Raw genomic sequence first — 23,307 nt, forward strand, 5'->3', positions numbered from 1 at the left:
TATTAATGCTATATATATATATTTTTTTATTTATATTAACGCTTTTTCGTTACTCGTATACAGTGAAATTGCTTGGTTTATTTTTAATTAAAAGGTTTATACAAAGCTAGAAGAAAAAGAAAAAGAAAAAAGTTATTCATATTACGCACCTTTTGTACGTTTAAAAATTTCCTTTCCTTTTATGTCGTTTTATCCATACAATAATTTTTATATAAATTTTAAGTTGTTTTAAATTTAAATATTGCTTATACTTTTCATCAATATATTATGTCAAACGGTTTTAAGAAAAAGTGTATGTATTTAAACGAATAAATGAAAAAATTAAATTTATTTTACATTTATTTTCCTTATTATTATTTAGAATTGCATATATTAAATTGAGAACGTTAAATGAATATATTGGTGCAAACAGTTATATTTATATAAACACAAATAACGCATGTATATCTGGTAAATATAACACGTACGTATGTGGCCTTATAATACATGCATATGTAACCTTGTAATGCGTACCTACTTTTCCATATAACACATTCATGTGGCAATATAACGCTTATATATATACCTCTTTAATACATATATACATGCCCATATAACATACATAGAAACATATATATGTTTGTGTGTGTACGTAGCCTACACAGGTGACGCAGAAATGAATTATACTCTAGGCTCAAAGAGAAATCCTTTAATTTTTCGAGTTAGTAACCTTTCAATAGGTAACATAAACAGAGTTAATATAAAAGAATATAATTGTAAGAAACTAACTTTCAGCTCAAAAAATAATGAATATGGTAAATCTGTAAACCATGAAGATTCTAAAAAAAGACGCGACGAGAATAACACCAATTTTTTTCAAAACCCGAAATACAAAATAATTAATTCACAACCTAAAAGAAATTTAAGTGTTTTTGGATATAATAGAGGAAAACTATTTATAAGTATAAAGAAAGATTTTACTAGTTTTGTTGTTAATTCATTAATCATTTTCGTTTTTCTTTATTCAATTTATACCCTAGCACCTAATGAAACCATATCACAACGGAGAAAAAGAATTATTACAGAAAGGTTAATGAAAGAATATGATATTTCTGAAAGGGATCTTGAAATGATTGAGCATCTCGACGAAATAACAGAAAAATAAAAATTTATGAAGTATACCCAGGATAAATAATGTCTGTAATACAGCTCAAATTTTTTTTTTAAAAGATAATTCAAATTCTTTTTTCTTTTCGTTTTATTATCCTTCCTGCTTTTCCTCTTTTCCCCTTTTTTCTCATTTATTTTTTTCTTCTGCATATTTATAAAATTTAAACATGTTTATTCGTAAACATTGATACCCTTGAGAAAACTATTATATATGCGATAAATCATTTTATTAGCATTTTCCCTTTGCATAAAATAAAAACAGTTGAATAATAATAATCATGAGTATTTTCCTTTTTCTTTATAATTTGCAAAAGTATCTGTATGTATTATATTTAAAAACAAACAGTTAAATGCGTATTCCATATGTGCCTACATGCTCCTGTATAGCTGACATTGAATCAAAAAATTTATTGGTATGTTTTAATTTTTAACATTTAAAAAATTGAATTTTCATAATAATAATAATAATAATTATTATAAAATAAATTGAAACAAAAGTATAATAAGCACTTTAACACATATTAAATAAATAGGTATAATAATAATAATCTTATATTATCATTTTTTTAAAAATACAAATAAAATTAAAAAAAAAAAAAAAAAAAAAAATCCACAATAATTACATAAAAGAGTTATTATAATAAAAAAAAACAAAAAAAAAAAAAAAAAAAAAACTATACAATAAACACATTAAAGTACGCGTCTTTAAAAAAAGGAAAAAAAAAGACAGTAGGAAAGAAAAAGGAAGTCATATATACATTTGACCTTATCTGCTAATTTTATTTCCACGAGCAACAGAACCATATGTCTGCTTAGAAGCTATAAAGAGAGAGAAAAAAAAAAAGAAAAATGTAATTAAAGCATAATATAAGGATAAAAAATTTTTATATGAGATATAAATATATAAAAAAAAAAATTTTCAAATTAAAAAAAGAATTACATGTATTAAAAGGTAAATATTTAAACTTTATCATATTTTTTATTTGTTGTTTCATAGTTGCCAAAAATAAACATATAAAGTAAAAAAGTAATAGAGGCCAGAATACTGGTATGTCCAGAAATGGAAAAAACGTGCAAAATATTGATATCAATACAGCTCTAGAGGAATATAACCAAAATTTGAATTCGTCTAATTTTCTTAAAAAGGGTCTAAATTCTTTTTTATCATCTGAATTATTTTCATTTTTTTGCTCATTTGTTTGTTTCATAGGTAGTAATAAGCCGTTATTTTCATTTTCATATTGTTCATATATTTCTTCGATATTATGTGGTGTTAAAAATCTTAAAAACAAATTTAATAAGAAAATTGATAATGCGTATGATACAACATAAAAACCTGTCACATAGTACACCCTAAGTATGTATAAAATAAAAAAGCCAAGTAAAACTATCCATCTTGTTTTTACATATAAAGTTGTTTTATCTATATAATAATTATGCGTATTAACTAATTTATTACATAAATCTGGTAGAAATTTGTCTGTTTCATCCATTTTTATAACTAAATTATTATATCTACTTTTTTAACTTTGTTCGCCTTCTTGCGTACTATCTTTTAGTTTAATTTTATATCGCTACACATATATATAAATATATATACATGCTTCATATGTATACCAACTGTACACTATATTTGTATACATACATATTTTTATACATACATATTTTTATACATACATATTTTTATACATATATAGTTTTGTATATAACAGAAAAAAGGGAATAATACATTTACGTAAAATATATTAACAGTAAATCTAATATATCTTATATAAAAGGAATAAAAAAAAAAAATTGTAAATTTTTTTACTTTTCCTTTAAACTATTTGAAATTCTAAAAAAAACTTATCTCCTTTGTCTTATATAACATAAATGATGTTTACACAAAAACTATCTCTATCGCTACATTATGTAAATATACTTTTATTATACATTCACGAAAACATTTTACATAATAATTATTTTCATTCTTATATAAAAATGTAAATTGTTATTAAATTAAAAAAAAAAAAAAAATATGAAAATTTTCAAACATTTAGCAAATTACTTTTACTTCAGGGAAATTTATTTATTTTACGAAATGATTTTTTATAAAAATTATAAAATAGCAAAAACAAATCTTTTATAAAAAAATGTTACCATAACATAAAAATTTTTTTTTTAAAGTATGTTAAATAATTTATTATATATATACACATAAATATAATTTTTATGAAAAAATAAAATAAAATATGCAGTGCAATTGCTTTTTTGTTTATTCATAAAAATATATTAAGAAATACTAATACAGTTCTTTTGCTAAAAAAATGAATGGTCAGTATATATGCAGTACAATAACACAATAAAATTTTTTTTCGAAATTCCATATATGTAATAGATAATAATAATTAATCTTTTTAAATATTCTGTATTTTATAATATGTAAAATATGAAAATACAGAAAACTTAAGTTCAAATTCTTTAAAAGAAACAAATTTTTCAAAAAACTAATTAAATAATATTAGTTCCAACTATATATATATATTTATTTAAATATTAAAAAAATGAATAAATATTGCAGACATGGAAATATGGAATTGTTTGTAGCCTCTGTATGTAAGAATAATTACGAACTAGTATGAGGATATTTTAAACAAAAATAAATAAGCTTTTGACAATTTTTTTAAATAAAAAGAATTAAATTAGTATACACGAAAAAAATAAAATAAAATAATGCCTGATAATAGTGAAGAAACATAAAATACATATAAAAAACATACATAAAAATAATAAAATATAGCTCCTTTTTTACAAAGAAAAAAAAAAACAAACAGCAAAAATTAAGGATGAAATATATAAAAAAGAAGAGGATATAAACTTAAGTGGAAAAATACCGTTTCTTTCCACTTCCTTTCCTTTTTATGTTAATTATTAAAAGCTTTGTTCAAACATATTTGTTATCAAAAAATAACTTGATAGTAGTTTATTATACCAAAAACGAATTATGGCGACATGAAAAAATAAGGTTTTATATATATTCATATATACATGCATACATACATATATGTATTCATATATCTTAATTTTTAGAGATTGCATAGTTAGTGTTCAAGAATTTGAATAAAAAGTACTTTAAAACTATATATCTATGAAAAATAAAATAAAAAAATGTTGTAACTTATTTTATTAAGAATAAAAAAAAAAGTAGAAATTCAGAGTATATATATATACATACTATATAGATGAGAAAAGGGTAAACATTGAAGTATAAACAATAATCGTTATATTATATCCTAAATATTAAAAAAATATAAGCAGCATATTTTTTAGGTATGTAAATATATTAAAGTTTGATATAATATTATTTTTATATTTTGTATTGGTAACCCAATTAAAATTATAAAAACCTTATTGCTAGGAAAAACTTTTTTATATCAACAAATATATACTTTAATATGTATGTACAACTTTAAACACATATTTATAAAACATGCATATGTAATAAATACGTGAGCACAATATTTATGTACGTATAAATATAAGTGTTAAAATAGAATATTATTTTTTTTGAGGGAAAAACTGTATATAAATCAACTACAATGAGTTATCGCACATAAAAAATAAATATGAACTAATAATGAAAAAATAAATTTATGTTTTTATTGTTTGCATTCTTAACAACAACGACTTTTATATATTTTCTGTTCGTTCTGGTTGTTTAAAGTAAAAGTCTCGGGTAGATATCTGTAAATTGTGAAAAAACAAAAGGTCGCTCGTAGTGTATTATATGTATATATGCTAAGTTGTACAACAGGAAATCGCAAAATAAGAAAGCATAAGACATAAGATTGCACCTTTAAATGAATAAATTTCCATACACACAAATATATATATATATAATGTGTTATCTGCAAATTCATGTTGTATATATATTTTATTCCATTCTGCTTCATTTTCCTACATTTGTTCTTCCTGATGTTCTTGTTTCATAGCTTTTCTTGCTATTTCATCAAAAGCCTGATCAACATTAATTGCGTTTTTCGCGCTTGTCTCAAAATATGGAATGTTGTTATTCGACTTGCACCACTGCAAAACTTTTAATGATTGAACCTATCAAAATAAATTAATACAGGTATACGTGTAAACATGCAAAAGTGCATACATATATTCATATGCTTGTATACATGTAAAAGTATTACTAATATTCATAATAAATTTGATATGCATTCAAAAATTACTTTTCTCTTATTCGTTTCATCAACTTTATTTCCTATTATAACGAATGGAAAATTTTCAGGGTCCTTTGGACTAGCCTAAAAAACAAAACAGTTTTGCACAAAATGCGATTATGAACATTTAAATATATCTATATCTATATCTATCTATATATATATATATAGATATATAGATATATATATATATATGTACTTATGTACACCTACATATATGTGTACGTATGTGCATATTCATGTATATGTGTATAACTGCTGGATGCTTCATTTTTCCCATGCAAATACCTGAATTAAGAATTCATCTTTCCACGATTCTAACGATTCATATGTTTTATAATTTGTTAAATCAAAAACTAAAACACAGCAATCTGCTCCTCTATAAAAAGCCACGCCTAAACTTTGGAAACGTTCTTGACCTGCCGTGTCCCAGATCTTCGAATGAAAATAAGTAAAGAAATTATACATACATATATTTATATTTGTTAATATGAATTAATACATGTGCTTATTTGCACCCTTTGCAAAATTAATATGTTCAGGAAGAGTTATTATATATATATATACATATAAATACATAAGCAATATAGGCTATATATATCCAAATAACACTGTTCAACAACGTCAGTAGTATACATAAAATTCATGTATATTATTTCCATTTTTTCTGTCTTTTTCTTTTAACTTGCATTGTCAGCTGTTCATTATCAACTATAGTTTCTTTTGTTAAAAAATCGGCTCCAACTAAAAGAAAAAAAATATAGTAACATTCATTAAAAAATTGACATACAATAGAGATGTGATAAATTCGTGTTCAACTATCTAATTACTTGTCGCTTTGTACTGATTCGTAAATTTTTTATTTACATACTGATTCATTAACGATGTTTTTCCAACACTACAAAAAAATGAAATATGAAAAATGAAAAAAGGGGATAAATGGAAAAATGTCACTTTATGAAAAACAAACAAGTTGTAATTATTGAAAAAATAATTTATTGGAAAAAAAACAAAATTCATATACTGCAAAAAACATTTCAAAAAAAGGCTCAAATTATAATTGTTAAAATATGTTTATAAAATTAATTATAATGTTAAATGATAAATCTTATTAATTAAAATATTTTTTTTAAATCAAATTATTCAAAATTAAATTCTTCTCATTAGTTGTCTTTTATAGAACAATTATGTATGTTTAATAGTGCCATATACGTGAGTTTTTTTGACTATTGTTGTATTCATACGGAGTTTAGCTGGTAAAACTAATACAGCTATTTATGCTGTTAACAAACATTATGCCGCACATAAAATAGTGCTAAAGGGGAGATACATATTTATTATACACAACTTTTTTAACTATGTCACATATACATATACGTAAATACAGATTAGTGTAACCATTTAAGTGAAACTTTTATGAACCCCCTAATTTAATAAGTAAAGCAATAATGCTTAAAAGCTGAGATTATTTTTTTAAAGTTGCCGCATTTTTAATATATTTCCATCTATAATGTCTTATTATATATATCTATATGGAAAAACAATATTTTTTAAAACTGCAAATTATTTATTCGATTTTTCTCCATTCTTATTTGTTTTTTTACGCTGTTCGTTCCTTTTCTTTTTCCTTTTTGTTAATTCGTTTTTTCTTTCTCTTATTTATATGATTTACTCTCTTTAAGCATTTATTTTTTTCATTAGTTACATATAATTTAATGTATAAATTGTTTCATTTCTTTATTGTACTTATTTGTTTACCCACTATCTCCAAGAATAATTACTTTTAAAATTGTTCTTTTTTTACTTGACATAATTTTCCCCTAATGTTAGCTTAAATTTATATTTATGCTATTTAAATGCAATTTAGAATTTCCTTGCTATAAAGTGGTGCCAAAATGTAAGAGTATATATTGTGTATTTATGTATATATATATGTAGTACTATACATATTTATGAATATAATTCTTTGAAATATTAGTTTTTTTTTTTTAATATATTTTAAAATGTACTTAAAGATTTCCTTTCTGCTTTTTTTATATAAAAAAATATATATTTTTAATTTAAATCAAATATTTCAAAAACAAACAATACAATATAAAATAATAAATATTTTTATAAAATTATCAAAAAAAAATTAAATATACATATTTATACAAAAATGTATATGTGCTTGTGTGTACTGATGTATATATTTATATACATATATATACATAATATGTAAATATATATTATGTAAATTATTCATACATATTATTGGTTTTTCTTTATTTTTTTGATCAGCCTAATTATGATCACATGAATTTTTTTGGAGTTGCAATGCAAAAAATGAAAAACTCGAAATATGTAAATTTTTATAAAAACTATTAATGCATACACATAAATCCATAACACTTTCCAGATGTGTATAAGTTATATTAATACATGGTTATTTGTAAGGATCGTAGTTCAATACGTTCATAATACACACACATATAATTGTATATTCGTATAAATAAATGCTGTAATATGTATTAAATATGCATATATGTATTTTACATATGCCTTAATGAGTATTACGTTTATATATATATATATAAATACACGTGAATAATTTAATTTTTCCTGCAAAAAATAGTGAAATTTTTTTTTAAAATGCATGCAATAAAGTAAACGTTTTTGTGACTGTTATATTATCAGTGTGTTAATTAATCTTGTTAATCATATGTTCAATTAAAAATCATTCCACTAATATGTGAAGGTTTTTTTTAATCAAATATTTTTCATGATATATTGTTCAGATACTTTATTTATGTAATATTAATTTATATAGGGGAAATAAAAATAAAGAAAAAATATTGTAATATAATAAACAAAAAAAAAAAAAAAAAAAAAAAAATATCTTAGGATAGTACATTGATAACTCAATTTTCCAAAATTCACATTATATTTCAAGAAATATTCATATAAGGAAGATAAAACAATTTAACGACGCATATAAAATATGGAATATAAATTGTTTATTACATATCCTATTTTGTAATATATCATATGAAATAGTAATTATAATTTCATAATCTATTTATTTTAAGATTTTATAACAAAAAATATGTTCATATAAGGTAAAAAAAAAAAAAAATGCCGTGAATATAATATAGGAAAGTATTATTAACCTTTTTAATGGGATATATGTAGCTCAGTAAAATATATATAACTTTTGTATAACCTTGAAAGATTATTTATATTTTTTTTCCAAATTAAGAGCATAAAAAAATTAAAATTACAAAAATCTCTCATTAAAATAATTAACGGAAATTATTTATTTTCATATTTTGTAGCTATTGTATGTTTAAAGTTTTTTTGTGAATTTTTTACCCCCAAAAGAGGAAGCATATTTGATTTATATATATTATACTTTTTGTTTTAGTATGTTTTATGTAAAGGTAATTTGTTTTTAATAAATGGGATAATTAGCTTCAAAATTTATACTATTTTATCTTATTTGTATCAAATTATGGTTGTTTTTTGCAAAAAATAACAAAATTACAATTACACAGAAAAAAAAAAAAAGGAACATTCGAAAGTGTGTGATATTTATATTCATAATATAACATTATTAAATTCTGATCATTATATCATTTCATATTCGAATTTTATCGCACGTTATTTCCTTTTATGTTTCATATACTTTTCATAATATAAATGTATAAAACAAGTTACATGTCAAATTAGGAAAAATGCATTTTTCTTATATATAATTTTAAAAAAATGTGAAAATAGGAGATCGCACCCTTTTATTAATTTTTATTAATTGAAAATACGTTACATATTATTAAGTGCATTTATGGAAGACAGTAAAATAATTCTTATAAAATACATACACACAAATGTATGTAATATGTGCGTATTTATAAAATAAAGCATTACATAATAAAATTTGTTCTTTTTTTTTTAATGCACATATGCATTAAAATAAAGGCAAACATATTATTTTGGTTTTCGCTTCACCACACACTCCACTATTATGTTTTGCTCCTTTTTTTTTTTTTTAAGTATTATTTATCTTTTGAAGTTGATAACAGTCTATTTATATAAACGAAGAAAAAAAAAAAGAATAAAAGTAAGAGCAATAAAAATATTAAAGAAAAGTTAAAAAAACACAACACTAAAAATTAATGAGTTACACAAAAGATAAATCACGTTATCCTTCATTAATAAAAGAACAAATACAAATATATATATTTATACATGAACAACTTCAACACATATGTTTGTATGTGTTTAATTCTGTTAAAATCAAAAATAAAATTAACTGTAAAAAGTTATTTAATAACCATAAATGAGTTAATTTTTTTTTTGTTCTTTTTTTATCAAAAGTTTGAGTAATTCCTCATTAAATTTACATACATTTTTATGTTTATATATATTTTAGAGTTCAATGGAAATAATATAATTAAATGTATTTAAAGAATATATTAATTTAACTCTATTTTTTTTTTTTTTTTTTTAAATAAACGAGTATTGTGATTTTTTGGTACATACAAAAACATGTTACAAGGAAGCTTGTAAATTAATGTAAATATTGTTTATTTACACAAAATTTTTTTTTTTCTTTTGAATTTTTTTTTGTTCTTAGATATTTAATTTTTTCGTTTACATTAATCCATCATTGGTTTGATTATAAATATACACATTTTCCTTTTGTAATTAAATATGACTACGCAGTCTTATCTTCTTATGTATGTGTATAAATATGCAAAAGCATATACAAATATATATATAAAATGTATAAATGTACATAATTATATATATATATATATATACCTTTTTTTTAGTATGTTTTTGAATATACATTATTTTAGTATTTCTATGGTGTTTTGTTCATGTATTTTTGTAATAGATCTTTTGAAAAAATACAATTAGAACAATTTCTTTTTTTCATATTTTTAAAATTAACTTCTTTTTGCTCATGAAAAAGGGGTGAAAAAGCTATTACACATTTGTATTGAACTTCATATTACGTACACTTTATGTGTTTTATTTCCTTATGCATACTATTGTTTTGTTTCTTAATTAAAAAACAAAACATAAAAATTATATATATGAATGAATAGGTTCTCTTTTAATTTTGTTTAATTTTAAAACTACTTTTTTCCTTATTTTATTTTCTAATTTTTTCCTAGTTTTTTCTGCCTTTTTTTTTTTTTTTTTTTTTTTTTTTTTTTTTTTGTTTAAACCATTGAGCAAACTTCTATAATAATTTTTTAATTTTTAAGTAAATATAGCATTTGTCCCATAAAAATTCCTATATGCACACTACATGAATATATGAAGAATATATATATTTGTATGGGCGCATATGTACATATGTAGATAGCATACTGCATAAAAAATACTATGCAGATGTATTTTTGTTTTAAAATAGTATATGTTATTACGTCCTTACTTAGAATATCATAAAAAAATTTACTTTGTAAAAAAAAAAAAAAAATTGGATAAATATATTATAAATTGCTAGTAACATACGTCTGCTTATTCTATAATTTTTTATTTTGTTCTTAAAAAATATAAATTATTAAAATATATGTTAAGGGGTACGACAAAAATACTTAATTACTGTTGTTTTTAATTATTTTATATTATTCTATTTTTTTTTTTTTTATATATAATTATTTTTTATTTTATTTTATTCTATTTTTTTTTTTTTTTTTTTTGTTTTATTACATGATTAATTAAATAAAATAAAATAAAAAGACAATATTTTTGCTAGCATATTTCCTATAGAATTTTTTTACCTAGGAAATTATCATATGTTGATGTACCACCTAGGAAATTAGTATGTTACTAATTTCACACATCCCTTTTTTTTTAGTCAAAATATGTAAACTTCTTTTTCTATTTTTTTACAGAAATTTGTGTACCTTGCATGTACGCTTTTTAGATGATACTTTTTTTTTTTTTTTTTTTTAATGTACTATAATATTTTTGCGTACATATTTTTTATTTTTTTATTTTTCATTTTTTATTTTGACACATTGACAAAAATAAAAATGAATACATTAGTTTGTATTTAAATTATTAATTTTATAAGAATATTTATTTAAGTTATTAATTTTATGTAAATATTTATTTAAGTTATTAAATTTATGAAATAATGATTTTCCTTATTAAATTTATGTAAGTAATAATTTACATTATTAAATTTATATAAGTAATCGTTTACTTCATTAAATTTACACGAATATTTATTTTATATAAATTAATCTACATAAATATTTCTTTTATGTTATTAAAATTTTATAAATATGCCTTTGCATAATATACATAATATAAGTAGTATCATAGGAAAAAAATGATATATTTAACAAGTATAAGAAGCAATGATTTTTATTTTAAGCATTATGATGTAGAATCATTGTTAGAAACAAATAATAAGAAAATATTTTTTTTAAATAATTTATATATTTCTAATAATTCTGTATGTAAAAAAAAAAAATTCAAAAAGAAGAATACAAATTCTCACTTGCTTTGTGTAGAAGACGACAAGCGTTCTATTTGCAAGGGAAATAACAAAAATGGAAATAAAGACAGTGTTAATTATAAAAGAAAACAAAAAATCCACTGTAGTAGTTATTTAAATAACGGCAAAGACAGTTGTTATAAGTGTTACAATGAAGCTAATTATTGCTGTATCTGTTCTGGAAAAAATATAAGTAATAAAGTTATTTGCAAAGTGAGGAAAAGAAAAAATATATCTAATAAATGTAGGAAACAGAACAAATGCATTATACTTTTAAATAAAAAAAGTTTGAAGAAGCAAATAACCATAAATGAAAAGAAGAATAACAATTCATTTCATTATATAAACTGGGCTCAGGTAAAAAAGAGATGTGAGAAAAAAATGAAAATTAAAAAAAATACGCAACTACTTCAGAATAAAATGCGTATTAACATATTTGAAACCATCATATGCGCTAAAGACATTGTAATTGTTATAAAAGTATTGTATATGGGAAATTTGGATCTTTATAAAAACAAAACTGAACATACTGAAGAACTTAAGAATTTATGTTTATTAAATGAAGAAACAACGATAAGGGGTAAAATTTATATCCAAGAACAAAATATAGCTAATGAGGATATAGTGGACACCATAATCAGTGGCTTAACACGTCATACTACTTGTTTAGAATATAATAAAAAGGATTTGAGAGCAGATAGAAACACGAAAAGGGGAAGTTTAAAGAATATTAAGAAAAAAGAAATTGTAGAGAGAAGACACAATAAATTTATAAAAAGAAAAAATACAATTAAAAATCGAATTAGAATGGAAAAAAATTTTGTCGAAAAAATAGGAGGATTGCATAATCTACAGACGAAGCGAGTGTTTTGCAATATCATGTTTAATACAAATCAACCATTCTTCCTTCTATATACACGCGTTACTGATATGAATTTAACCATTCACTATTATCTGAATCGTGTTATACATGTAAAATTAAGCAAAGAATTACATGTCATATTTTTAAAATGTAGTTTTCTTTTTTCGTGTAACCTTGTACATCATAGTTACATTGATTTAAGAAGTATTTATCCTTTAAAAAATAATCGTATTAATGAAAGAAGTACAGAAAAAATAACAAGCTTAATTTATTTTCTATATGACTTGTTTAATTCTTATTCCAATTTTAAAATTATTAGAAGTATTATTTCTGTAGTATTTTTATTAAATTTTTGTAGTAGTTCAAAGGCAGAATATTACAGAATGATGTTTTTAACTTCTGCTAATCATCTTCTTAATAATGTTTACATAAGGAAAATTATTAGAGTAATTTGTATTCACTTTTATTTAAAACAAAATATATACCAATCTTTACGAAATGTAATTAAATGTAAATGTTATATATTGTTTTTTTTAACTTTTAATTTTTATGTTATCTCAAAAATTGCATTTTTACCTAATTGTTGTAGTAGTCTTCGTGTGCTTCCATTTTTGTATGTGCAAAATGTGTTGCAAAAATATATGAGTGGAATAAATCAAAGTTTTAAAAATGGAGAGGGTGTTACAACTTTGACTCTTTCTTCCACTCTAGTTGCTACTACTACTTATCTGCATATTCGGAAGGTAGAGGAGAATACTGAATATAACAATATTATAGTCTTTGTGAAATGCAGAATTTCAGACATGTATTGTAGCTATATCATCGAATATTGCAAAAAAAATTATGAACAGCGTGAATATAGCACTATTCTATACTGTAATGATATTTTATTGTTATTAAAAAACGTTGAAAGAAAAGAAATTTTTTGCAGAATCGTATTAAATTTAGAAGCGCAAAATAAACAAAAACAAAAATATACTTTTTTGCCATTTTTTATTAATTATTATCAAGCTCTAAAAGAATATCATAAGGGTGGATTTCTAGAATTCATGACTTATTTGACGCATACAAATATCATACTTGAAAAGAGAATATATTCCCAACGAATTTCACAAAATTATAATAAAAATTTGAAACTCGATACAGATGTTGATCTGAGGAATAGATACTACTATTGTAGCATATGTGCACATGACTTGTTGACCAATTATTACGGAAAAATAAAAAAAAAAGATTTAGTTATTAAATCTTCAGAAGGAGGAATAAATAACATGACAATACGTATTATTAGTAAATTAAGTGAAAAATCACTAGAGTATGATAAGGAAGAAACAAGAGGTATTACTTATAACACACATCTATATTTTTACAGTATGTACAATTTAGTGTATAAATGTTTATCTTTATTCCACAGTAACATTCAGAACGTTATTAAACACAATGTTACTACTATGAATTCATTAAATGAGGCAGTAATAAAAATAAACACCTTTTTATACACAAACATGGAAGTTATCTTAAGTATGCGCAAGTTAGAAATGGCTAAGTACAACATGATAAGAAAACTAGGACAGATAGCTATTTCTTCACAGGTGTTAAAACATGCATTCAGTGAAAAAAATAAAATAGGATATCTTATGTTGTGCAATAATATAACAATAATGAAGTCTGCCTGTTCCCATTACTTTTTCGAAAGATTACTGTGCATTTTTTGTGCACATGTGAAGTACATATATTCCTATATAAAGAAAAATGAAATATTAGGAAAAAAAAAACAAAGAAAGTCTATTACTGATATACATTTTGATAGTGAGACAATAATGGAAACATTTCAAAAGAATATATTTTCCACCTCAAACAGAAGAACCATACTTAACACATGCATATTAAAAATAATTTTGTACATTTATTATACCATTATATCAACTGGTAAAGAAAAGATCAATGTTAAGAAGTATGAACAATTTTCCATTCCGAGTAATGATGATAATAATATGGCAGAATGTGTTATGAATTATTGGTATATTATTGTACAGTTTTATTTTGTTAATTATATAAAAAGAGAGTTTTGGATAAATGTATTTCCATCAAGCAGTAATAACGTATCTTTTAACAAAATATCAATAAGCAACATATTCTATATTGATACAAATAACTCATACAAGGAGGATAACCATAAACTCATTGATAATATTAAATATACCAATAATTTAAGGGAACAGAAATATAAAGATTATTTTAACAAGGATAGGAAATGTGAAAATGTATTAATAGGAAAGAACGCGAATTTAAAAAAAATGAAAAATGAAATAAATATTATAATAAGAACAAATGTAGAAAAAAATATTGAGACGAAACAAAAAGAGAATTGTGTACAGGGACAAATGGAAGGCTTAAATTTTGAAAATGAGAAAGAAAGGTGCAAAATAGATGTAGAACAAAGTTACAGTCGTAATCATAATAATAATAATAACAGTAATAGTAGTGGCAATGATAAACAAAATTGCAGTGTACTTTCAATTGTTCAGAGGAGAAGAAAAATAGGTAAAAGGAGTTTAACTGATCTTTACAATTTTTATGAGAAATATGAAAAATGCGTCAATTTTTACAACAATAATGATATTAATAATAATTATTTAGGGAAGAAAAATATAAGTTTCCTTAATATATATAACAAATTTTTAAATTTAAATGAATATATTTATTATGTTAAAAACTATATCGAAGATAGCAGCATATTATGTATATTAAAAAAAAATAAGAATAGCATGTGGCTAATCAATGACCAAGGGACATATCATATGAAGCCCTTAAATTTCCTCAAAAAATATATGAACTTTTTTCTTAGAAATAGATTTTTATTGAATACTGAAAATATTTTCAAATTTAAAAAGGGAATTCTTTTTATGGTTAAGATCAATAGAAATAATAGACATATTATAGAAAAGAAATTATATAATAACATTCAAAAAAAACAAATAATTGTGTGCGAATATCCTATTAATAATTTAGAATTAGGTAATAACGTTTTTTTAAGTAACCACATTACTCATAAAAAACAGGGTTACTCTAAAAATAGGTATATATATAACCTTTACCATACAATATATAAAAATCATATTGATAATTATTCTAATATGCACACTCCTTTTAAGGGAAATAGCGCATTCTTCCCCTGCATTCTTAAGAGGAATGTTAAGAAGATTTATAAAGACACACAAAATATTCCATGTCTTGCTATGAATGATTTGAACCACAACAACAAGGTGTATGATATAGTGCACAAGAATTATAATGATGCTCTTTCGTGTGGAATAAGGGATCGAAATAACTGCAGTAGTATTTACAATATGATTATTGATAATAATAATAATAATAATGACATTTATAATAACAATAATAGTAACTACAATGGTAACAATAACAACAGTTCCAATAAAGGTAAGTACAATAATTTATATATCAAAAATTACAACATTTTGAGCAAAATGCACACATACTACTATGATAAAGCAAATTTTGGAAAAACATATGAACGTACATGTTTTCAGAAGAACTACATAAATTTCCGTTTTACGAACAGTTATAACAATAACGAAAATAAAGAATTATATGCTAGTAATATATTTAATAAAAACCATAGAAGAAATAGAAAAAGGCATCCTACTAATTGCATCAATTTTTATGAATATAATAATAATGCATTAAAAAGAGAGCAACAATTTTGTAATAGTTCACACTTTGAATATTTTCTTATAAAAGATAAATTGTATAATGAAAATCAGAACAGAATTATGAAAGTAAATAATACAAATGACATTAATATAATTAATAACTCAATGGACAAAAGCAATAGTTCAAAGATAGACAAAAATATATATCAAAAAAAAGGTATCTTTATGTATAAACATTTGAGGAAACAATACGAAGGAAAATTATACCATATCAACAATACTACAAATGATCATATAGGTAATAATTGTACATTAAATAGTCGTAACGATATAATATTGAATACGAAAAATTGTAATTTTAAGAATGTTAGTATAAACTATTATAGAAATTATAACATATGTAATCGGAATGTTAACTACTGCAATTACAGCAACGAAAACAGAAACTATAATAACAGGATCGATGGAAGTGGTAATAATAGAATAAATAACTACAACAACTACAGGGGCATATATGGTGCAAATTATAGGGGAAATAATAGCAGAAATAGTAAACGTAATAATAGAGGAAATAATAAAGGTAATAATAGGAGAAATAACGGAAGCAATAACAGTAACAATAACAGTAATAATACTAACAATAATAGCAACAATAACATCAACAATAACAACAGCAATAACAATAATAGCAACAATGATGATAATGAACGAGAAAATAATGACAGCAATAAAAAAGACTCCATTAGCGAGAGGAAGAACAAAAATAACAAGAGAAAAAAAAAAGGTAAAAAATCAAAAAAAATTATTAACTTTAGACATAAAAATATTAATAAAAGAATTATTCGTAATTCTAAGCATGCAAGTCAGAGAAAGAAAAAAAATATTGTATTGAAGAATGGCATGCCCATAAGAAAAGAAAAAAAAATAGGCTGTCAAAAAAAGACAAAAGATATATTAAACACGAACAATACTAATACAAAAAAGGAGAAAACTAACATGAGTATGCAAAATATAAAAGGATTAGACGCGGAAAATGGAATGAATAATTGTAACTCATTAAAAAGATATATAAATTATTTAAAAAACTTAGATTATGATATAAAATTCGGAAATGTTTATGTTAAATTAAAAAAAAAATTGAGTTCACAAAACAAATGTCAATTCGAAGTATATGAAGCTGAAATTGTTGCAGTTGACACTATATGTAATTTATTTTATCCTTATATTCAGAAATTTGAAAACTTCTATAATATATTAAAAAAAAGTACAAACAATTATGATTTTCTAAAGATAAGTATGAATAATTATGAAGATTCATCGCATTTCGATATCAGTGAGAGTAACCTAGATGACTTTATGAATAATAGCGAAGAATTTAATGTAATTCTTAATTATTTAATTAATAGCAGATTATATTCTGGGTACAATAATAACAGTAGTTCAAAAAATGTAAGAAACAGTAAACAGAAAAAAAGAAATTATTTTTCCTATGTTAACTTACCAGAAAATATATTAACAAATTCGTTAAATAAAGAATTCTTATATCCCATGAAAGGAGAATATGCAAAAAAAATTGATTCTAATAATAATATTTTAAGGGCTATAAATGAGAATATAGACGTGAGGAAACGAACGAGTAGAGTCAACGGTACATCAAACAATATCAGCAATAACAACAGCAATAATCGTGTTAATGATATGTACACATCTAGTCTAGTAAATATGAATTATATCACAGGAATATATACTAAACCTGAAGAAGATGGTGTTATTTATAATAGTTTACAAACAAACAACTATTTGTTCAATTCTGCTCAGATGTATTTTAATACTAGTTTGATAAAAGGATGGAGTAATGATAATTCTATTTTTTTAAATAATAAAAACATGAGCAAAAGTTGTTCCATTATAAAAAAGGAAAAGGAATTTTTTTTCAATTACAAAGAGGATAATAATAATAATTTCTATAATAATAATAATGGACCAATGGGAGGGAAATTTTCCAGAAGACCGAACTTTGACAGCACAACTAACTATCATAAACGCAATAGAGAAAGCAATAACAAAATGGTTCACATTTATGATATTAATATTAATCATGCACCACATATTAACGATTACAACATTTTTTGGTATAATCATTTATTATGGAACAAACAACAACTTGCAAGAAATTTAATTCATTTAATAAAAAAAATGAACTTCTTAAAATATTTTGGCTATAAATCATTATATGATATATTAAAGGAAGAATACAAAAAATATGTGTCAGAAAAAATGATTGTGGAATCAAACACACTCTTTAATATATTAAGACATATAAGTAGATACAACTACATCAATGATGTTATAAATAACCCATTTACTATTTATCAAAGTTCGATTAAAAATATGCCTAGTAATAAATTTGCCATTAAAATATTAAATATTAATGCATGCAATATATATAAATTAAAATATAAAATACATAGTTTACTATCAGAAGGAAAACAACTTGAAAAAGTGAATTTAGAAATTTGGAAACACGATAAGAAAAAACATTTCATACAGGAAAACATAAATGGTAATCTTGATAAAATAACACAAATGATTCTTCAAAAAAATAAAAAATGTGATCAGTCCCTTCTAACATTAAATCACTGTTCTAGTTTATCAAATAATCAATTAATAGAATATTATGAAGAATTATGTAAGGAAGAAGATTCAACAAATATAACTGCAAAACCATGTCTTTCGGATATTCTAAACATAAAGGAACTTATAAAAAATAATGAAACTATTGAAGATAACAAGGAACAAGATATAAGTCTTAATTGCAACAGTAGTTTCAATAATATTCATGACAATAAAAGTTTTAATAATCCCTTAAGTGCCTTCATTAGAAATAGTTATAATAGTGTAGATAATGACAGTAATAATAATATCAATAATAATGACAATAATAGCAGTAATAATAGCAATAATAATAACAGTCAAAATAGAATTAAATATAGCAGTAATAACAAGTTAGCACAGTTAACCAATGAAGGTAACTCCTCTAACGTTACGAGCAATAACGTATTTCCTTTTGTATGCAAATATTGCTTAAACATTTTTTATGATAAGGACATTATGTTAACAGATGAAAAGAATAAAGATATAATAAGTAAATCTATTTTTAGCGTTTATTGTGAAAAAAATAGTGATACCATAATGAACAATAATAATGTCTCTAAATATGAAAATGCGCCTATAGAAAACGTAAATGTTGTTGGAGATACAAGCAACCTTAAAAATGATAAGCAGACAAGAGAGATTAAATGCGAACAAAGTGTAAATGCAAAAGGGAAAAGTAAAAAGCGGAATAGCAAAAAGACCCCTGCAAAAAAGGGCAGTTCCTCCACCATCAGCAGCAACAACATCAACAACACCAACAACAACAATATCAACAGCATCAACAACAATAACAACAACAACAACATCAACAACAACATCAACAACAACATCAACAACAATATCAACAACAACAACAACAAAAATAATAGTGATCACTGCAAAATTTCTAGATATATACAAACAAGAAGTAGAGGGAAAAATGCGAGAGCCGAGAGAAAGCAGAAACAAAATGGCAGTAACCAAGGGGGAAAAGCAAAAAATACAAAGGTTTCCAAAAAATGTGCTATTAAAAAAGAAACAAAATTAAAAGTGAAAAATGTTATAATAAATAAGAAAAGAAGAGGAATTAATTTAAAAAAAGGAAAGAATGTAAAAAGTCGTAATAAGAACAACTGTTCTAATATTACCACTAATGAAAAACAAAAAGAGCAAAACGAAAATGTTTCAACGAATCCAATTCCTCACAAGTTCATAGATCATTGTGCTTTATCATTATTGCCAGGAAAAAAAATGTCATGTAAATTAGTTCCACATAATTATTCTGCTTCTAATTCTACACTACAAAATTTGGAATCGTATAATGACCTGTTTAATAATTGCATTTCACATAATACTTTCAACTTTAACATAAATAATTTCAAAAAATTGAAAATGAATGTTTGCAGAAAATGTGAAGAGAAAAATTTACAATGTGAAAAGTACATAACAAAAGAATCAAAAGAAACAAAAAAGAAAAAAAAATATTTAACTTCAATACCAAAATATTTATGGTCATCTGTTGGAATGACAAAGAATAATGAACATGTTTTAGGTGTAGCCATGCAAATGATTGACGGATGTACACTAACATATATTATCCAAAAACTTAAAGGAACAGAAAATGTAAATTATGGACTATTTTTACTAGACATTTGTAAAAAATTAGTTAAACACCTAATGATAATATGTGAATCCATTGATAACCCTATCATTAATTGGGATACAAAACCAGGGAACATTATGGTTGAGTATGAACTAGTAAACTCCAAAATATCATGCAAAAATGTTACTATTATAGATGTAGGTGATGCATTGCCAGGAAGAAGTTTCTATTTTCCAACAAATCCGTCATATTATGAAAAAATAAGAATTAATAACGTTCAGAAAAATTTTAATAATTTTTTATATTATGTAATCTGCACCAAAGGATATTGCTCTCCTGAATGTGCTCTCTTAGTTTTCTTATTGTCATCTTTAAATAAATCAGAGCAGTTTAGAAAAACATGGTATGGGGCTGATTCAAACCTTTACCATATTAACAAAACAAAACAGTTAAGAATTAAACATCGATGGAAAAAATTATTAGATCTACGTTTTATTCAACCAATTTTAAAAAAAAGAGATAATTATATTTTTTACAGGTCATCAAATGCATTTTTACAAAAATGTGCATGTATGAACAGTTGGGATAACAACATCCCTATTGGTATAAATAAGAATAATGATAATAATATCAATAACGATAACAGTAATAACAATAACAATAACAGTAGTAATATTAAAACATCTTTGTTTGAAAAAAATGGCATGGATTCTTACTTATTTTGCGGTAATAAGAACACAAACCAAGGGGAATATATCAATTTGGACCCTTGTAACGGTCACTATAGTAGTATGAACAATTATAAAAATAGATCTAATAATAAGAACTTGTGTAGGAAATTTTTCGATAATAGAAATAATGCCAGTTATAATAATAGCTTCAGTAATTACGATAATATGAATAGCAAAAATCTTAATAGTGAAAAAAATTGTAGAAGATACAATTCTAGTAATAATACACTCTGCGACAATGCAAATAATCTTCATGGTAAATGTACATTTAATGATGCATATGCTGCTCATGAAATAAATGAAAATATTATTTATACTTCAATGGAATCAGGAAAATTTGAAAAAAAATTACAAAACGAAGGACAAGATGATATATTAAAAGATTATTATTTAACCAAAGTGTGCACGCATGATATGGTTGATGATAACTTAAAAGAGCATTACTCAGATCATGACGAAATAAAAGAATATTTATATAACAAGGATGCAGAAATAAAGGAAATGGAAATTAAATTAAATGAATGTGAAAAAAAGAAAAGAAAAAAAAGAGAATATGAATATTATAAAATGCTTACTGTTGATACATGGATAATTAAATTTACAACCAAAACTACCATTTTTAGTACAGGTTTAGTATTATGTCAGTTGTTTGGAGGTCATAACTTATTAAATATTGTTAATAAGAATGAGATAAAAGTGGTTGATGTATTGTGTGAATGGAACTGTAAAAATAGTACTAATGTATATTCAGGGGAACAAAATATTACTTTTAATGAATTATTGCCTAATAAGGGTATTTTTTCTAATGATATATGGAAAAGCAAAATTAAAAAAATCATAAAAAAATGTTTACAGTTTATACCATCTAGAAGATGCTCTTTTAAAGAATTATATATTGATATAAAAAATTTAAAAAAAGAATATGAAGCGTATTATAATCTAAATGATGCTTCAACCGCTGCTTCGTGAAATATTTATTTTTCATAAATTTCCATTTATAAGTGTATTTAAGTAGTCAATGACTATAAACTTCGTAGTTCTCATTTATTTTAATAATAAATAGTGATTAGAATTAGTATACATCAAAGAAGAAATATATTTTTAAACACATATTAAGAGCATAAAAAAAGGAAGAAGTGTTATACACATAATTTATTAAGAGCTGAACAGTATGCAAGTTGCAAACATATACAACTAAATGATTAATTAAAAAAAAAAAATAAATAAATACAAACAAAAATGCAAACAAAAATGCAAACAAAAATACAAACAATAATTTAATCAGTCCATCATTTATATTGATATACGAAATTACTTCATTTCTTCTTTGTTGGGTAATTTAAATACATAATGTTTCACAAATCAACTTGTGATGGTTCAAATTTTCATATGATCCTTAACATTTAAGACTATTTTTTATAATATAAGAATACCTTTGATTTTTTTTTTTTTTATATGTATAAAATTAAATCTTTTTAAAATTTAATTTTTTTTTTTTTTTTTGTTTATTTTATATATATTTTTTTTATATAAAGTAGTTAATTGTAGTTCTTTTCTGTTGCCACGTAATTGTAATCATATATATGAAGTCTTAATATCTATATATGTTTATATGTATGTTATTTGCATTTTTTGTAGTTAAATATTTTTTCTTCAATTTTTACACATTTTTTTTTTTTTTTTTTGTTTATTCCTTTTTCTCTTTGCAAATGTATGCAAAAAGTAAAGAAACAATGCATAGAAGCTATAATGTAATAATACACCCTTCTTTTCCAAATATCCTGTATTTAAATACATACATCAGCTACATCACATTAAAATTTTGTATTGTTCATAAGAATTTCATTTAATCATATATGTTGAAGTATTTAGTATTTCACTTGTTTTACATATTTTGAAATTGCATATATATGTGTGTGTATATGTGTGCATATAGATTTTTGTACCTAT

The 23,307-nt window shown here is 22.8% G+C and overlaps 4 protein-coding genes across 4 annotated transcripts; 2 read left to right on the forward strand and 2 right to left on the reverse strand.

The window, feature by feature from the left end:
* Nucleotides 1–655: 655 nt before the first annotated feature.
* On the forward strand, nt 656–1,144 carry MKS88_001819 (uncharacterized protein; the record flags this gene model as incomplete). Its single annotated transcript, XM_067214781.1, has 1 exon — nt 656–1,144. The coding sequence occupies one exon, from the start codon at nt 656–658 to the stop codon at nt 1,142–1,144; it is 489 nt and encodes a 162-aa protein (XP_067074124.1).
* A 771-nt stretch (nt 1,145–1,915) lies between these two features.
* MKS88_001820 (protein RER1) lies at nt 1,916–2,642 on the reverse strand (the record flags this gene model as incomplete). The annotated part of the gene is made up of 2 exons (XM_067214782.1): nt 1,916–1,968; nt 2,090–2,642. 2 exons carry the CDS (start codon nt 2,640–2,642, stop codon nt 1,916–1,918), a joined length of 606 nt encoding a protein of 201 aa, XP_067074125.1.
* Nucleotides 2,643–4,802: 2,160 nt separating this feature from the next.
* MKS88_001821 (ras-related protein RAB7) lies at nt 4,803–7,168 on the reverse strand (the record flags this gene model as incomplete). The annotated part of the gene is made up of 7 exons (XM_067214783.1): nt 4,803–4,872; nt 5,090–5,238; nt 5,367–5,441; nt 5,646–5,792; nt 6,043–6,101; nt 6,188–6,255; nt 7,116–7,168. 7 exons carry the CDS (start codon nt 7,166–7,168, stop codon nt 4,803–4,805), a joined length of 621 nt encoding a protein of 206 aa, XP_067074126.1.
* Nucleotides 7,169–11,685: 4,517 nt separating this feature from the next.
* On the forward strand, nt 11,686–22,326 carry MKS88_001822 (uncharacterized protein; the record flags this gene model as incomplete). The annotated part of the gene is made up of 1 exon (XM_067214784.1): nt 11,686–22,326. The coding sequence occupies one exon, from the start codon at nt 11,686–11,688 to the stop codon at nt 22,324–22,326; it is 10,641 nt and encodes a 3,546-aa protein (XP_067074127.1).
* Between the last annotated feature and the right edge of the window lie 981 nt (nt 22,327–23,307).

Source organism: Plasmodium brasilianum, chromosome 7 (genome assembly GCF_023973825.1).
Source record: "Plasmodium brasilianum strain Bolivian I chromosome 7, whole genome shotgun sequence".
Classification (NCBI taxonomy): domain Eukaryota; phylum Apicomplexa; class Aconoidasida; order Haemosporida; family Plasmodiidae; genus Plasmodium; species Plasmodium brasilianum.